The sequence below is a fragment of the Saccopteryx leptura genome, chromosome 13, assembly GCF_036850995.1.
Source record: "Saccopteryx leptura isolate mSacLep1 chromosome 13, mSacLep1_pri_phased_curated, whole genome shotgun sequence".
Taxonomy (NCBI): domain Eukaryota; kingdom Metazoa; phylum Chordata; class Mammalia; order Chiroptera; family Emballonuridae; genus Saccopteryx; species Saccopteryx leptura.
Window position 1 is genome coordinate 56,662,514 of NC_089515.1, and position 17,335 is coordinate 56,679,848.

The window sequence follows — 17,335 nt, forward strand, 5'->3', positions numbered from 1 at the left end:
TGGTGGGCTTTTGCTCAAACCAGATGAGCCTGCGCTCAAGCTGGCGACCTCGGGGTCTCGAACCTGGGTCCTCTGCATCCCAGTCCGACGCTCTATCCACTGCGCCACCGCCTGGTCAGGCGGTTTTTTTTTTTTAATTAAGTGAGAAGTGAGGAGGCTGAGAGATAGACTCCCACATGTGCCCCGACCGGGATCCACCTGGCAAGCCCACTAGGGGGCAATGCTCTCCCCATCTGGGGTCGCTGCTCTGTTGCTCGGCAACCGAGCTATTTCAGTGGCCTGAGGTGGGGCCATGGAGCCATCCTAACCACCCCAGGGAGCAACTTGCTCAAACCATTTGAGCATGTCTGCGGGAGGAGGAGAGAGGGAGAAAGAGAGAGAGAGAGAGAGAAGGGGGAGGGGTGGATAAGCAGATGGTCACTTCTCCTGTGTGTCCTGACCAAGAATTGAACCCTGGACTTCCTCGTGCCGGGAGCCACGGGATTTAGAAATAGAGCCCTGTTACAAAGAACGTAGCATCCTTTAAAGCCATTCCAACGTTATAGACCCTTGGGTCATGCTTTAGCCCAACTCTGCAACCTCACGCATCATTCCATCTTCAGTAACGAGAGGGAAATTGCGGTGTTTATTTTGGTTTTTTTTGGGGGGGGGAGGGGGTCTGTGCTGGTTTTATTTTATTTTATTTTTGTTTTTTCATAACTGGATCATCAGCCCTGCTTCAATGAGTTAGGAGTGTCTGGACCAACTTCCCTCTCAAGTCCCCCCACAGCCTCCCTGGCCTGCATTTAGCTAGCCAAGGAGGCCACGAACTTTCTCATTTGCCGTGAACGGGAGGGCCAGCCAGGGAGGAGAGGAGTCCGCCCTGTGATCCTTTTCAGCCAACTCTGAATAGGACTCCCACATGCCCAAGTCAGACCTTTTAGTTTTTTCAATCTTGCTTTATTTCACTGGCCGAACATCCTTGTTCAAATAATATTCGGCTGCATTCCAAATACCACTGCTCAGGGGGCCTCTGGAATGGCCCCTCGACGTCCAGGGTCACGGGCACAAAGAAGCAGCTTGTAGGGGCCAAGGCCGTGAAGAAGAACTTCCTCTTCACCTTGAGGGGAAGGTCAAGTCTGAAGGCTGGCCGGGGAGCCCCACGCCCCACCACCCACTCCATGTGGGACAGTGGGCCACTCCCTCGACAACATCCTGTCCGCCCTCTCGGGCCCCTGTTCTGTCTGAGACAGCTCTGGAGTTGCATTCTTCCGGATTGGAGTTGCCAGGTCACGGACAGACAGACACCCAGTTTGTATCTGAATGTCAGATAAACGGCGGATGATGTTTTAGTAGAAATAGGTTCTAAATAGAGTGCGCAGCCTGCTTAGAGTGAAGCGTGTGTGTGTGTGTGTGTGTGTGTGTGTGTGTGTGTGTGTGTGTTGCATCTAAAATTCAAATGGAACTGGGCAGCCTTTTTTGACTTGCTAACTCTGGAAATCATTCTAGAGCAGGGTCCCCAAACTTTTTACACAGGGGGCCAGTTCACTGTCCCTCAGACCGTTGGAGGGCCGGACTATAAAAAAAACTATGAACAAATCCCTATGCATACTGCACATATCTTATTTTAAAGTAAAAAGAAAAAAAAACAGGAACAAATACAATATTTAAAATAAAGAACAAGTAAATTTAAATCAACAAACTAACCAGTATTTCAATGGGAACTATGATCCTCTCACTGACCACCAATGAAAGAGGTGCCCCTTCCGGAAGTGCGGCGGGGGCCGGAAAAATGGCCTCAGGGGGCCGCATGTGGCCCGTGGGCCGTAGTTTGGGGACCCCTGTTCTAGAGTTTCCTTCCATCACTCGGCTGCAGGCTCAACTAGAGGTCCCAGAACTGGAGGGAGAGAGAGGGAGAGGGAGAGGGAGAGGGAGAGGGAGAGGGAGAGGGAGAGAGAGAGAGAGAGAGAGAGAGAGAGAGAGTCAGCTCTTGCTACTGCCCTCCATGTGCCTTGTAACAGAGGAGGCAGGTCCCGAGTGGGCGCTGACCACCCTTCCCGTGCCCTCTCGCAGTATATCCGTGTCGCCTACGACACCAAGCCGGACTTGCTGCTCCACCTCATGGTGAAGGACTGGCAGCTGGAGCTCCCCAAGCTCTTGATATCCGTCCACGGAGGCCTCCAGAACTTCGAGCTGCAGCCCAAGCTGAAGCAGGTCTTTGGGAAAGGGCTGATCAAGGCGGCCATGACCACCGGGGCCTGGATCTTCACGGGGGGCATGAGCACTGGTAAGAGCAGAGCCTTCCTCTTGCTGTTACACACGGCTCCCAAGGAGCTTTCGAAGAATTAAGGTCCAAACACGGAATGTAGGGTGTCCTGATTGTATTCGTGACCGCAGCAAAGTCCTTCATTCCGTAGTTTGTTTTGTTTTTGTTTTTTTAGCAAGAGAGACAGAGAGAGACACAGAGAGAGGGACAGATAGAGACAGACAGGCAGGAAGGGAGAGAAGAGATGAGAAGCATCAGTTCTTCATTGCAGCAGCTTAGTTGCTCATTGATTGCTTTCTCATATGTGCCTTGAGTAGGAGGCTCCAGCCGATCCAATGACCCCTTGCTCAAGCCAGCAACCTTGAGCTTAAACCAGCGACCTTGAGTTTCAAGCCAATGACCATGGTATGGGGTCATGTCTATGACCCCACACTCAAGCCAGAGACCCTGTGCTCAAGCCGGCAACTTTGGGGTTTCCAACCTGTGTCCTCAGCATCCCAGGAAGATGCTCTGTCCACTGCACCACCGCCTGGTCAGGCTCAGTAGCTTGCTTTTGTTTTTTTTTTTTTTTTAATTTAGATGTGGTAGTGATGATGATGATCGACATTTCCAGCCCCTACTCTATGCACCACTCCCTGGAATGAGCCCAGCACAAGCCTCGTTCTCATTGATGCTCTTGACAATCTTTTCTCCAGCAAGTAGGAGAGAAAACTGAGCCAGGGAGAGGCAGAGGGACACGCCAGGTGGTATGGCTGTCAGCATTAGCTAAAGGCAGGGAGAGACGGCCAAACAGACCCCAGTGGTTTCCATAACGCAAGTCCCTGCACCATAGGTTTGGTTTTTGTATCCGTCTTCCCTTTGCTAAGAGCCAACGCAGGGTGACCGGTTACTACAAACTCAGACTTCTAGAGAACATTTCTTTCATGGCGAAGATTATTCCGTCTCAACCCTGTCCCATAGGGAATGGAGTGGCTCAGAGAAGGGACTCCTCGCTTCATCATGAGTGACACGATGGAAGGGGAGGAGCCTAACCATGTGACTTCCGGCCACTCGCAGGTGTCATCAGCCACGTAGGGGACGCCCTGAAAGATCACTCCTCCAAGTCCAGAGGCCGGGTGTGCGCCATCGGCATCGCCCCCTGGGGCATCGTGGAGAACAAGGAAGACCTGATTGGCAAGGACGTAAGTGTTTCCTCCCCAGACGTTGGCAAATTTTTTAAAAAAATCAAATTCTTTGTTTCGAGGTCATTGTTGATTCACCTCTAGGTATAAGAAATAAGAAAGAGAGGAGTCCCACGTCCCCTGTCTCCTTCCTACAATGGTGACGTCTGGCCAAACAACGGCCCAGGAGCAGGTGCCACTAGGATATTGACGTGGATGTGGTCGAGACACAGAGGGGCAGCTCCACCATCCCTGGGACTTCCACCACCCAAGTTGCCCTTGAACATTTACCCCTAATGCCCTCCCACCCACACTCCTTCCCCGACTCCTGGTACCACCCATCTGCCCTCACCGACCATTCTTTAGCGTTTCAAGAATGTTCGGTAAATGGGATCGTGCCGTCTGTAACCTTGGCGGGCTTGCTTTTGCGCTCCACAATAACGCTCCGGAGACCCCAGTTGTTCGGGGGTTATCACCCATTGGGTCCTTTTTACCGCTGAGCACGGAGGGGACTCGGTCCGCTTCACCGTTTGTTGGCTGTGGTGCATCTGGGTGCTTTCTGGTTGGCCATTACAAATATGTCTGCCTGCAAGCATTTATATGCAGGATTTGGGGTTAATGTGAGTTTTTCTTTCTCTGCCATCAATGCCCAGGAGTACCGCAGCTAGGTTGCCGTTATCGAAAATAATTTACTATTTTCTTATTTATTTATTTATTTATTTGAGAGAGAGAGAGAGAGAGAAGCAGATAGACAGGGACAGATAGAAAGGGAGAGAGATGAGAAGCATCAACTCATAGTTGCAGCACCTTGTGTTTTTTTTATTTATTTTTTATTTTATTTTTATTTTTTACAGAGACAAAGAGAGAGAGTCAGAGAGAGCGATAGATAGGGACAGACAGACAGGAACGGAGAGAGATGAGAAGCATCAATCATTAGTTTTTCGTTGCGCATTGCGACTTCTTAGTTGTTCATTGATTGCTTTCTCATATGTGCCTTGACTGTGGGGCTACAGCAGACCGAGTAACCCCTTGCTCAAGCCAGCGACCTTGGGTCCAAGCTGGTGAGCTTTGCTCAAACCAGATGAGCCCGCGCTCAAGCTGGCGACCTCGGGGTCTCGAACCTGGGTCATTCCGCATCCCAGTCTGCCACCGCCTGGCCAGGTGTACCTTGTTTGTTCATTGATTGCTTTCTCATATGTGCCTTGACCAGGGGGTTCCAGCTGAGCCAGTGACCCCTTGCTCAAGCCAGTGACCTTGGATTCATGCGAGAGACCTTGAGCTTCAAGCCAGCGACCTTTGGGCTCAAGCCAATGACCTCAGGGTTTCTAACCTGGGTCCTCAGCGTACCATGTTGATGCTCTATCAACCTCGCCACCACCTGGTCAGGCTAATTTACTCTTTTCTAATTCAGCATAGACATTTGCACATTTGAAAGAAAGCCTTCATCAGAGAGGACAAGACAGGGACCCTAGTTTGGCGCGCACAGTTAGACGAGGCCGCGGCTGCGTCTGTGCCTGTCCCTGCCCCGTGGACATCCATCCACCTGCTGCTGCAGCTCTGGTTTGTGCTGTGCGTGTTGGCAGGTGATGCGGGTGTACCAGACCATGTCCAACCCCCTCAGCAAGCTCTCCGTGCTCAACAATTGCCACACACACTTTATCCTGGCCGACAACGGCACCCTGGGCAAATATGGGGCTGAGGTCAAGCTGCGGAGGCAGCTGGAAAAGCACATCTCTCTGCAGAAGATCAACACGCGTGAGTCCCGGCGGTGGCCGTGGGGTGGGGGTAAGTGGGCGGGGAGCTGCCCCAGGCTGGTCAGAACCTGGACCTTGACTCCGTGGGAGGCAACCTGCCTTGACCCTTTCCCTTGGCCATCTACAAAGTGCGCTGGTTGAACTCCCTCACGAGTTTTTGCCCCACGGTCACAAGGAGGGTGGACGTCAGAGACAGCTCTGCTGCGGTTGCCATGGTGATGGTGCTGCCTACCGCCTGTTGCTGGATGGTTCTTGTTCCCTGGGATTACCCCAGTTATTATTATTATTATTATTATTATTATTATCATCATTATTATTATTTTAATGTTTAAACAAAAGACATTTCTCAAAGGTATAGTATGGTTTCCACCATCAACTGAGAGTTGGGTGATCATTAAATTGAATCTCTTGAGCCCTGGCCGGTTAGCTCCGTTGGTTGGAGCGCGTCATCCCGACGATCAGCAAGGTGGCGGGTTTGATCCCTGGTCGGGGCACACACGGGAAGCCACCAGTGGACGCGTAAATAAGTGGAACAACACACGAATGCTTCCCTCTCCCCCTTCTTCTCTCTGTCTCACTAAACTCGATCCAAAAAATAATAATAATAATTTGTAATTGAATATCTTTGGCTCTGGTCTGTCACCTACCTAGACCAAGACGGGCCAAAGTGGGGAGACCCCCGGAGAGGGTCACTGCCCCGGGGATAAAATGACAATAGTGACCTGGTAAGATGGTAGGAACTGCTGTCGCTTCTTGGGATGTGCTCTGACCCCAGCGCCTCCTACTATGCAACAATCGTCTACAGAGCAATCTCAGAGAGTGTGTTGTGTTTACCACAACCGGTAAGATTTCGGTGGGCGAGAGGCAGCCCGAGAAACTCTCGTGACGAAGCGTACTTGAAGGGACTGTGGGGACCCACTGTGGTGAGGGCGGAGGTAGCTTTCTATGAGAAGTCTGTGGACTCCCAAGAATCGGGAGGCTGCGGGTAAACCGGCTGGCGGCTGAATTTCTTTTTGTTCTCGTGTTTCGGTTGTCCTGGACTTGTTGGCTTCACACCGCCCAGCGTCACCTGGCCGGCCCCGTGTGACTGGTGGGCTTCCCTTTGTCATCCTTTGCCTGGGGCTCTGAGTGGGGCAGGGGACAGCAAAGGGATGCCCAGTGGTGACCCCTCACAGCGTGGAGCTTCGGGGGAGTCCAGCCTAAAGCCACGAAGAATTAAGCGCGCTCTTGTTGCTAGACAAGAAGGTGATTCGGGCCACCGTCGCCCTGGAGATGGAAAACTGCTAAGCCTTGCTCGGGTTGGCGACCTCAAAGGCAGGGGTCCGCCTCGTCTTGGTCCACCCCCCCCCCCCATTTCTCTTATTCACACAAAGCCGATCCTTCAAGGCACATTGGCTGGCTTGGGCTTCACTGAGCTGGTTCTGATCAGAATTCTTTAAAAATATCGAGACATTCCTGTCCGTAGAAATGCATCATGGAGGCAAACCGGGAAGTCCAAACTCCCCCCACTCGAACAGTTCTTCAGCTGTCCCAACCCGTGCCAGCAGACTTCTTCCGAGGGCCCTCAGAACCGTGAGACCAAGCACACGTCTCCAACAGGGCGTCGGCTGATGTTTCAGCAACCAACTCCCGGGGCATCTAGAGAAAGATGCTCAGAACATCACATCGTGGCCAGTTTGGGGGAAGACTGCGAATGAGGCGAATCTGTTTGTGCCACTCTTTCACTGTTACTGTCTCTCTTCTCCGGAACCTCAGGTTCTGTGGGTTCTCCTGCTGCCTCCTGCTCCCCAAAGCCCACTCTGCTGGTTCCGCTGCCAGTGTTATCTGGCCCCTGGGGAGCCCTGTTTTCTGGTAGAGACGGAGGGAGGACTCTGGGAACACAGGATTGACGGACAGGCTCCGTGGTGGTCCCTGTAACTCACTGCCTGCCCCAGACACTGGAGGCAGCACCAGTGCCCCAACACACCCCGTTCCCAGGCCCCTGGAAGTTTACAGAGTCCTCGGCTAGCCAAACAGCTTCTTCTCTATTTTTTATTCATTGCCCCGTGAGGAGATAAAGGAAGCATGGTGATGATGGTTCACCCTTGGCAGACGGTCCCCTGAGGCTCACGGTGTCACACGGCTGATACGTGAGAGGCCAGGCACTGGACTGAGCTCTCCTCGTGCTGGTCCAGGTCCCCTTTCTCTGAGTCAGTCTCTGGGGGACAGCCGTCCAGGGCTGAGATGTCAGACCCTGAGTCAGGGCCACAAAGGAGGTTTGTTTGTTTGTTTGTTTAGCAAAGAGACTCTCCCAATGTCTCTCACATCTCACCTTGAAGTAGCCCGTAGGCCAGGTGAGTTCTCTGTGGAGCTGAACCCCATGATTCAGAAAGGTCATGACTTTTAGACGCCCCCTTTTTTTTTTTCAATAAAGGCCACCGAACGGGGTTTGAGTAAAAGAACAGGAACCACAGCCTTCACGTCTCCTGGTGAATGTCTGCCCCGCCAGGCACACCCACCCGCCAGGCACACCCACCCGCCGGGCACAGCCAAGGTTGCAACGTGGGAAATGAAAGCGGGGGTATCAGTCTGAGGACGGCGGTGGTGTGTGTGTGTGTTTCAGGACTGGGCCAGGGAGTGCCGGTCGTGGGCCTCGTGGTGGAAGGGGGCCCCAATGTCTTCTCCATCGTCCTGGAGTACCTCCGAGAAGAGCCGCCGGTCCCCGTGGTGGTGTGTGATGGAAGCGGGCGCGCCTCAGACATCCTGTCCTTTGCGCACAAGTACTGTGAGGAAGGAGGGTAGGATTTCTGACATATTTCAGAGGGCGGAGGGGTTTCCGCTGCCTTCCCGAGAGGCTGAGAAGGAAACCTTACCCACTCCCAAAGTGTTCAATAAGGAAGATTGACTAGATTCTTCTTCCTCTTCTTTTTTCTCCTCCTCCTCCTCCTCCTCCCCCTCCTCCTCCTCCTCCTTCTCCTCCTCCTCCTTCTTCTTTCTGTAGGTGAGAGGAAGAGATATAGTGAGGCAGACTCCCACATGCACCCTGATCGGGATCCACCTGGCAACCCCGTTTTGGGCCGATGCTCAAGTACTGAGCTCTTTTTAGTGCCTAAGGCTGACACGCTCAGACTGATCAAGCCACTGGCTGCAGGAGGGGAAGAGAGAGAGAAAGAGAGAAGGGGAAGAGGGAGGGATGGAAAAGCAGATGGTCGCTTCTCCTGTGCACCCTGACCAGGAATTGAACCCAGAATGTCCGTGCACTGGGCTGACACCATATCCACTGAGCCAACCAGCCAGGGCTTAGACTCCTCTGTTTCCCGAGGTCGGCATGAGAGGGAGCTGACAGGAGTCCTTCTCTGGGGGCACACACTCTCTCCTGACCTCATTTGCCCTTATGAGCCTGGGAATCAGGACCAAGCGTGAATGCAGTGTTTTGGGTCTGGCCCACTTCTGACTTCTGTTCTGGGATCCCCTCCCGTGGGCAAAGATAGCGGAGGCACGCAGCGACATCGGCCCCGTCGCGCATGCAGACTTCACACGCGCTGTCCTGTGGTGGCGTGTTTCCTCTCCGAACAGGCTCATCAGCGAATCCCTCCGGGACCAGCTGCTCGTCACCATTCAGAAAACATTCAACTACAACAAGATGCAGTCACACCAGCTGTTTGCGATTATCATGGAGTGCATGAAGAAGAAAGAGCTGGTGAGTGGCCAGGGTTCGTGTCCAAAGCCAGCTTCCAGAGAGAGAACTGGGTCTCTTTTCTAACGCTGCCCATGTGTGCGTGGTGGGGCGGTCTGTGTTTCAGGGCAGCCTTGGTCCGAGAGGCGGTCTGCAGAGCCACACCCCATCGACAGAAGCTCACGCAGATGAGGGACCTAGGCGCTCTCAGACCTTAGCCTGTGTTGGGTGGCATCGTGCCACATGGCACCAATCCTGAGGTCCGTGGTAGTAATCAGATCGAGAGATTTGAGGAGTGACCTATACCACCTGTTTGGATGAGCTTGTAAAATTCTTTTTTTTGTTGTTTTTGTTTAGTGACAGGCAAGGAGTCAGAGAGACAGACTCCCACATGCGCCCGACTGGGATCCACTAGGCACGCCCACCAGGGGGCGATGCTCTGCCCATCTGGGGCGTTGCTCTGTTGCAACCAGAGCCACTCTAGCGCCTGAGGCAGAGGCCAAGGAGCCATCCTCAGCGCCCAGGCCATCTTTGCTCCAATGGAGCCTTGGCTGTGGGAGGGGAAGAGAGAGAGAGAGAGAGAGAGAGAGGAAGGAGAGGGGGAAGGGTGGAGAAACAGATGTGTGCCCTGGTCGGGAATCAAACCCAGGACTTCCACATGCCAGGCCAACGCTCTACCACTGAGCTAACCAGCCAGGGCCTTCTGTGGTCCTTTTAAAAAAACACCCCAGCTCTCCCCACTGTTTCCAACCTAGCCTTACTCAGTCCTTTCATGACCAACCCACTTCCAGGTCACCGTGTTTAGAATGGGAGCAGAGGGACAGCAAGACATGGAAATGGCCATTTTAACCGCCTTGCTGAAAGGTGAGTTCCGAGGACACGGTGCTGTTGGTCCTCTCCGTGCTGGCCTGGCTGGGGCTTTGCTGCTGCCCCGGTGACCCCTCCTCTCCGTGCTGCCCCGGCTGGGGCTTTGCCGTTGCCCCGGTGATCCCTCCTCTCCGTGCTGGCCCGGCTGGGGCTTTGCTGCCGCCCCGGTGACCCCTCCTCTCCGTGCTGCCCCGGCTGGGGCTTTGCCGTTGCCCCGGTGATCCCTCCTCTCCGTGCTGGCCCGGCTGGGGCTTTGCTGCCGCCCCGGTGATCCCTCTCCTTCTCCTGCCAGGAACTGGGTCGGTCAGTGGCAGAGCCCTCCACCCCCGCCCCGAGCCCCCCAGCTGCCCAGACGTGTCTCCGTGTGATGCCAGGGTAGAATGACAGGTCCAGAGGTGGGTTTCCGCGGGTGCACGCGGACCATGACAGGCCGGACTCAGAACCAGTTTCCATTTCTCACCAGTTCATTAAACGTTTTGGCTCCTAGCGGGAAACACAATATATATATATATATTTTTTTTCTGTAGTGCCTTGTTCACTTTCCACATCTCTGTCCTCATGACAAACAGCAACCTGGCCGCTCATGGGATGGTTTGGGGACACACACTTCCCGCCTGCCTCTTGGCGACCCTGGGACAGTGATGAGCCATAGGAGAGAGGAGAAGGTGTCACCAGCGGCCGGCTGCCTGGCCGTGCTGGGCTGGTCTCCTTGTGGCTGGGGGCTGGTGCTCTCAGGCTGTGGACACCTCCAGCCTGGAGAGGCAGCACCCACTGGCCTGCCCTGACAGAAGTCTGGCCACCCCAAGTCTCTAGATGAGGGTCTTAGGGTCCCTGGGTACCCCTGTCCCTCCCAAGGAGACCCTGTGAGGCCGGCACGGAGAGGTGGCCACCACCTTCCTCCCGGGCAGCCCTTTGAGAAGATGGAGTTCTTAGTTCTGGGGCCTGAGTGGTCACTCTGGGGACCAGAGGAAAGGTGGTGATGCTCCATCCCAGCCCTGCGGAGTCCGGGGAGCCCCTGCTCACTGCCCAGCCCCCCGCCGAGCCCGGGTGGTCCAAGTGCACGGAGTGAGAACCGCCCGCTCTGTGGTCTTCGCAGGAACGAACGCGTCCGCTCCGGACCAGCTGAGTCTGGCTCTGGCCTGGAACCGCGTGGACATAGCGCGAAGCCAGATCTTCGTCTTCGGGCCGCACTGGCCGGTGAGACCAAGTGCTTCCAGACTCGTACCCTTTATCCTGACCCTGTCCTTGTCACGCGTCACCGTGTGCTGCCCTGGTGACACCGGTCTCGGGAAATGACCCGAGGGGTCTCTGATGTTCAGCGTGCAACCCACCAGGGATTCTTAGGAGACGTTGCTATTTCACATCAAGAAACCGGGAGGAAGGCCCTGGCTGGCCAGAGCACTGTCTCCATCCTCCAAAGTTCCAGGTTCGATCCCCGGTCAGGGCACATACAAGAGTCAACCAGGGAATGCATGAATAAGTGGAACAACAAGTCGACGTTTCTCTCTCTCTCTTTTTCCCTCCCTCTCTCTCTCTCTCTCTAAAAAAAAAGCACGGTTTGAAACCCTGGGCTTGCCTGGTCAAGGCACATATGGGAGTTGATGCTTCCAGCTCCTCCCCCTTCTGTCTCTCCTCTGTCTCTCCCTCTCCTCTCTAAGATGAATTAAAAAAAAAATTAAAAAAAAAAAGCAAAAAACCAACACACAAAAAACCAGGAGGAAAGTAGGAGCTACCAGCACGAAGCACAGACTCAAACCAGTGCTCTTGAAGAAATTACTGCTAAATATTTTATCATGGCTAGTGAAAGTGGGTTTTTTTTTACCCTTTTATTTTATTATTATTTTTTTTTTATTCTTTTTTTTTTTTTTTCTTTAATTTTTCTGAAGCTGGAAACGGGGAGAGACAGTCAGACAGACTCCCGCATGCGCCCGACCGGGATCCACCCGGCACGCCCACCATGGGGCGACGCTCTGCCCACCAGGGGGCGATGCTCTGCCCATCCTGGGCGTCGCCATATTGCGACCAGAGCCACTCTAGCACCTGGGGCAGAGGCCAAGGAGCCATCCTCAGTGCCCGGGCCATCTTTGCTCCAATGGAGCCTTGGCTGCGGGAGGGGAAGAGAGAGACAGAGAGGAAAGTGCGGCGGAGGGGTGGAGAAGCAAATGGGCGCTTCTCCTGTGTGCCCTGGCCGGGCCCTTTTATTTTTTTAATGGTTTTAAATTTTTTAGAGACAAAGGAAAGGAGGGGGGGGTTGATTTGTTGTTCCACTCTTCATGCATTCACTGGTTGATTCTCGTATGAGCCCTGACCGGGGATCAGATCTGGAAACTTGGCGTACTGGGATGACGCTCTCATCCAGTGATTTTCAACCTTTGTTTCTCACGCACTCATAAACTAATTTCTAAAGAAAAAGGGGCCCTGACCTCTTCTCCCTCAGTAACTAATGTATTTGTGCCATGAGATGAAAATGGTTGTATTTAGTCAGGGGCATTGACCTCAGTAATTAGTGTGTGTTTGTGCCATGGAAAGAAAAGGTTGAAAATCACTGCTTGAGCTACTCAACCAGGGCATTTTTTTTTTAACCTTTTAAAGAAAATAGCTCATGAAAATTAAATACGGTGATTATTCAGAGTGCACTGACCTTTCAAACTCTGTTCCATGAGACCCTAGAGGCCCAGAGAACTCTGTGTGAGTGTGTGTGTGTCTGTGCACTCATGTTCTCACAAGTGCACGTGTGTGCTAGCATGTTCATGTATGCACACGTGTGTATGCACATGGAGGTGAGGGCCCCGTTGGGACCACCAGCTCTAATACCTTCTCCCAACCCTGCTTGCTGTGGATTGCAGCCCCTGGGAAGCCTGGCCCCCCCAGCAGAGAGCAAGGTCATGGAGAAGGACAAGAAGCCGCCCACAGCAACCACCAAGGGGGGCCCTAGAGGAAAAGGAAAAGGCAAGAAAAAAGGGAAAATGAAGGAGGAGGTGGAGGAAGAAACCGACCCCCGGAAGATCGAGCTGCTGAACTGGGTAGGTGTGGGGAGTCTTTGCTCTTGTCTCTTGGGATCATCGAGGTCATGGAGCTTGTCACCCCCTTGTTCAAAGGGAAGGGGCCCCTTCTGGGTGCCTCCGCCCCAGCCCCAGCCTGGGCCCTGAGCCCCAGGAGGCCATGGGAGGGCTTGGCAGGGTCATGTCAGCATTTCCCGTGGCTACGTCACCTGGGCTGGGAGGCAGCTGCCAGGTGGCCACAGGTTCCTGCTTTGGGGGGGGACAAAAGCCACAGACAAGGGGGGCTGGGTCATTAGACTCACCAGCAGGCCCCTCTGCCTGGCAGACAAGCAGATGCTGGATGGGTGACAATGTGGGAAATATCACCAATTATCGCTGAACAAAACACGAAGCCTGTGATTGGCTTGGGGGTGAAGGTCACTTGTCATGGGGGTGAAGGTAACAGCGAGCATATCCCACCTTGCCCCTGAAGGGACCCAGGCCAGACAGGGTCACTAGGCCCCTGCGGTGACACATACCTGGCATGGCTGTCACTCGCCCTGGTGGCATGCCATGTGCCCACTTGGTCCACCCCGGCTGGCCGCACGAGTCATTCTAAGTCGAGGAGATAAACTGTCTGCAGCAAGCGTTTGCTTTATACTGAGGGCTGCAGGTTCCACCATTTTGGAAGGACAGAGGCATTAATAATGACTAGTGAACAGTAAAATAGGGAGATCTACCACCTCCAGAAATGTCGTGGGTGGACATGGGAGCCTGGAGGTTCAAGGACCGGTCCTAGTTTCCTTTTGCAAAGGGCACTGCCCCCTCTGTGGGCCTTCCTCCCCAGGCTTCTATTAAAAGAAACTCTAATAAACTCTTCTCGCTGAAAACTGGACAGAGCAGGGGCAGTTGGCCTGTAACTCGGAATTGTCTTCAATTTGTTTGACAAAGGAGGAAATCACATATTTTCCTGCTTTTTGCCAAAGTGGGATTCTTGGTCAGATGTGTAGAGGCCTAACTGATGAGAAAAGGGAGGGGAGATGGGTATGTTTACTGGAAGACAAACAGCAGAGAGGACCCTGTGCAGAGACTTGTAGGATCTGGTGGCAGGGCCGGGGGCAGGATAGGCTTTTCAAGGTGTTCCCAACCTGCCTCCTGCCTAGAGTCCCCTTGAGAGGCCACTCCGGGGCTCCCCTCCCTCCCCGCGCAGGTGAACGCCCTGGAACAGGCCATGCTGGACGCGCTGGTCTTAGACCGCGTGGACTTTGTGAAGCTCCTGATAGAAAACGGAGTCAACATGCAACATTTCCTCACCATCCCACGGCTGGAGGAGCTTTATAACACAGTGAGTGTCCCGGCAGGGGTGGGGGACAGCAGGGGCCAGCCGGATGCGGTTCTCAGCGTAAGTGAGCCCAGGGGAGCACGGAAATTCTGAAATGTCGGTTCAGCTGGGAGGGCTGCCAATGGATGGGAGGCAGGTAGTTGTTTCCTTTCCCTTCTTTCTCTTCCTCCTCTTCTTCCTCCTCCTGCTCCTCCTCCTCCTCCTCCTCTTCTTCTTCTTCTTCCCATTATTATTATTATTCTCCTTCTTCTCCTTCTTCTTCCTCCTCTTCTTCCTCCTCCCCTTCTTCTTCTTCTTCTTCTTCTTCATCCTCTTTCTCTTCCTCTTCCTCCTCCTTCCTTTTTTCCTTCTTTTTTTCCTTCCTTCCTTCCTTCCTTCCTTCCTTCCTTCCTTCCTTCCTTCCTTCCTTCCTTCCTTCCTTCCTTCCATTTCTTCCCTCCTTCCCCTCCTCCTCCTCCTCCTTCCTTTTCCCTTTTCTTCCTTCCTCCCTTCCTTCCTCCCTCCCTCCCTCCCTCCCTCCCTCCCTCCCTCCCTTCCTCCCTCCCTCCCTCCCTCCTTTCTTTCCTTCCTTCCTTCCTCCTCCTCCTCCTTCTTTATTTTGTTTTTAAAAACTGTTTATTTGAATCGCAGTCTGCATAGGGGCTGTCCTTCACGCCGCTGATGTGTCTCTTAGATCTCTTCAAATCCTTAAGCCCGTCCTCTGTCTCTTCATCCATCACTAGTTAGTTAGTTGATTATTTAATTCAGAAAGCAGGACACTGGTCCTGCAGCATCTCTCAAAGTCTAACTTCAGCCGAGCTGTTTCTGGTGTTGATTTTAGTCTGGTCCTATCCATCTCCTTGTATGTGGTTCCGGGGAAACGGGCAGTGAGACACTTCATCGAGTGGAGGTCTGGTGATTTTTGGCAAAACCAGTTCAGATGTGGGTTTAAGGGTTGTTTTTTTGTTTTTGTATTTTTCTGAAGCTGGAAACGGGGAGAGACAGACAGACTCCCGCATGTGCCCGACCGGGATCCACCCGGCACGCCCACCAGGGGGCGATGCTCTGCCCCTCCGGGGCGTCGCTCTGTTGCTACCAGAGCCACTCTAGTGCCTGGGGCAGAGGCCAAGGAGCCATCCCCAGCGCCCGGGCCATCTTTGCTCCAATGGATCCTTGGCTGCGGGAGGGGAAGAGAGAGACAGAGAGGAAGGAGGGGGGGGGGATGGAGAAGCAGATGGGCGCTTCTCCTATGTGCCCTGGCCGGGAATCGAACCCGGGTCTCCCGCACGCCAGGCCGACACTCTACCACTGAGCCAACCGGCCAGGGCCTAAGTGCTTTTTATATAAGGAGGCATACAGTCGTGGTTCTTTTGTGACTTTAGTAACTAGCGATTGTGAAGGTGTCACACTCAACCCTATTGACATTTTGGGGCAGATCATTTTTTCTGTTTGTTTCTCAACGACAGCTGACACAATATAACGTATTGAACACAGACAGACGTGTCGGATACATCCTCAGCACGGCCCATCCTGTGTCTTAAAGGATACAGGCTCACAGCAGGCCCTTAGCCAGCCCTCCCCGTTCACTGATTCTGGGGAGGAAGGTGGGGTTTTGCTGCCAGTTGAGGAGGAAACCGTGGTTAATGTGGCCGAATGCTTGCCTTTCAGAGACTGGGTCCACCGAACACCCTTCACTTGCTGGTCAGGGATGTAAAGAAGGTCAGTCTGTTGCTTTATCATCCTTACCTGTGGGCGTCTTTCAAGAACATACTATTTTATTTTATTTTTCACTTTGAGTTGACACGCAATGTCACAGCGGTGTTCTCTGCACCATACAGTGATTACACATTTATGTCGCGCACAGAGTAATCACCCCAGTAGGTCTAGTCCCCGTCTGACACGGCACGGAGTTATCACCATATCCCCCGTGCTGGACTTGACATCCCCCTGACTTTTTTGTGTTTTTTTTTTTTTTTTGCCTAACGGGCCATTTGGATTTCTCAAGAAGACATTTCATAAAGCAATTTTTAAATTTCTAAAAAAGTGTGCTCGTCTTAGTGGCGACCTGAGAGATGATAATAATGTGTTTTCAGCGTAGTGTTCGCCCCTTACCGGATATAGGCTTGGGCTGAATGAGTGACAAGGTGTTGGCACCAAGGCCCAGGGGGCAGCCAGAGGAGGCCTCACCTTCCCCCTGACCCGGCCACCGTCTGCCCAGGCCGCCTCGTGTTGTGGGTTGACATTAAAACCTGTCGTGTTGCCTCTTTCTGGAAGGACCCGTAGGACGTGCCTGTGTCCCCCTGTGTGTTCTGCGGAATGAAGCCGTTGTCCTGGCCTCTCTGTTCCCTCATTAGGCAGTGACAGTGCTGAAAAGTGCACGAATGGGGCGGGGCGGATGGGGTCGGCTCACTCTGCTGTCACGTGGCCGCAGGCGGAAGGGTTCGGGCGGGTTAACCTCAGAGTGACTCGTTTCGCTACAACACCCTGGCGTGCTCTGTGTGAAACGTGCCCAGCATGAAAAACCAACTCTGGTGAGAGGTCAGAGCGTAGAGACCTAGAGAGTCAGGTCGTGTGTCAGACAGACGCTGCCTTCTAAGCGGAGGAGATGGTCGCTGGGTTGGAACAGAATCCACGAAGCCGGGGATCGGCAGGGCCCTGTGCCTTGGTTTCCCCGCGCGAGGAATCCGGATGCCTCTGGTTGGGAAGGGCCAACGCTCAAAAAAGCCACAGCTGCCCGAGTTCTGACCCAACCGTTTCTTGCCTGAGTGGCTTTCCCTATCCTCAGCTGACATCATCGAGTCCAAACCCCTCCCACCGTCCCTACGCCCGAGGCCCCACTTAACATCCTCCAGCGTCTCAGGAAGTTCAAGCTCCTTCCAAGAACCTTAACCCCCCCCCCCGGGGGCCGGCCTGGCCATGTCTGCGTCCCTCACTCTCATCATGTCCCCCCCCCGGGGCCATGTCTGCGTCCCTCACTCTCTCATCATGTCCCCCCCCTGGGGCCATGTCTGCGTCCCTCACTCTCTCTCATCATGTCCCCCCCCCGGGGCCATGTCTGTGTCCCTCACTCTCTCTCATTATGTCCCCCCCCGGGGCCATGTCTGTGTCCCTCACTCTCTCTCATCATGTCCCCCCCCGGGGCCATGTCTGCGTCCCTCACTCTCATCATGTCCCCCCCCGGGGCCATGTCTACATCCCTCACTCTCTCATCATGTCCCCCCCCGGGGCCATGTCTGCGTCCCTCACTCACTCATCATGTCCCCCCCCCGGGGCCGGCCTGGCCATGTCTGCGTCCCTCACTCTCTCATCATGTCCCCCCCCCGGGGCCATGTCTGCGTCCCTCACTCTCTCT

The 17,335-nt window shown here is 53.9% G+C and overlaps 1 protein-coding gene across 5 annotated transcripts in view; it reads left to right on the forward strand.

Moving 5' to 3' along the window:
* The window catches only part of TRPM1 (transient receptor potential cation channel subfamily M member 1), an 81,816-nt gene that overhangs the window by 23,096 nt on the left and 41,385 nt on the right, over positions 1-17,335 (forward strand). For all 5 annotated transcript variants that reach the window (XM_066354975.1, XM_066354976.1, XM_066354979.1 and 2 more), the window contains exons 4-13: positions 2,053-2,266; positions 3,302-3,426; positions 4,989-5,160; positions 7,762-7,936; positions 8,715-8,838; positions 9,606-9,678; positions 10,778-10,878; positions 12,528-12,704; positions 13,873-14,007; positions 15,652-15,702. In XM_066354975.1, the coding sequence (XP_066211072.1) occupies positions 2,053-2,266; positions 3,302-3,426; positions 4,989-5,160; positions 7,762-7,936; positions 8,715-8,838; positions 9,606-9,678; positions 10,778-10,878; positions 12,528-12,704; positions 13,873-14,007; positions 15,652-15,702 (1,347 nt within the window). The remainder of the gene's footprint in view (positions 1-2,052; positions 2,267-3,301; positions 3,427-4,988; positions 5,161-7,761; positions 7,937-8,714; positions 8,839-9,605; positions 9,679-10,777; positions 10,879-12,527; positions 12,705-13,872; positions 14,008-15,651; positions 15,703-17,335) is intronic.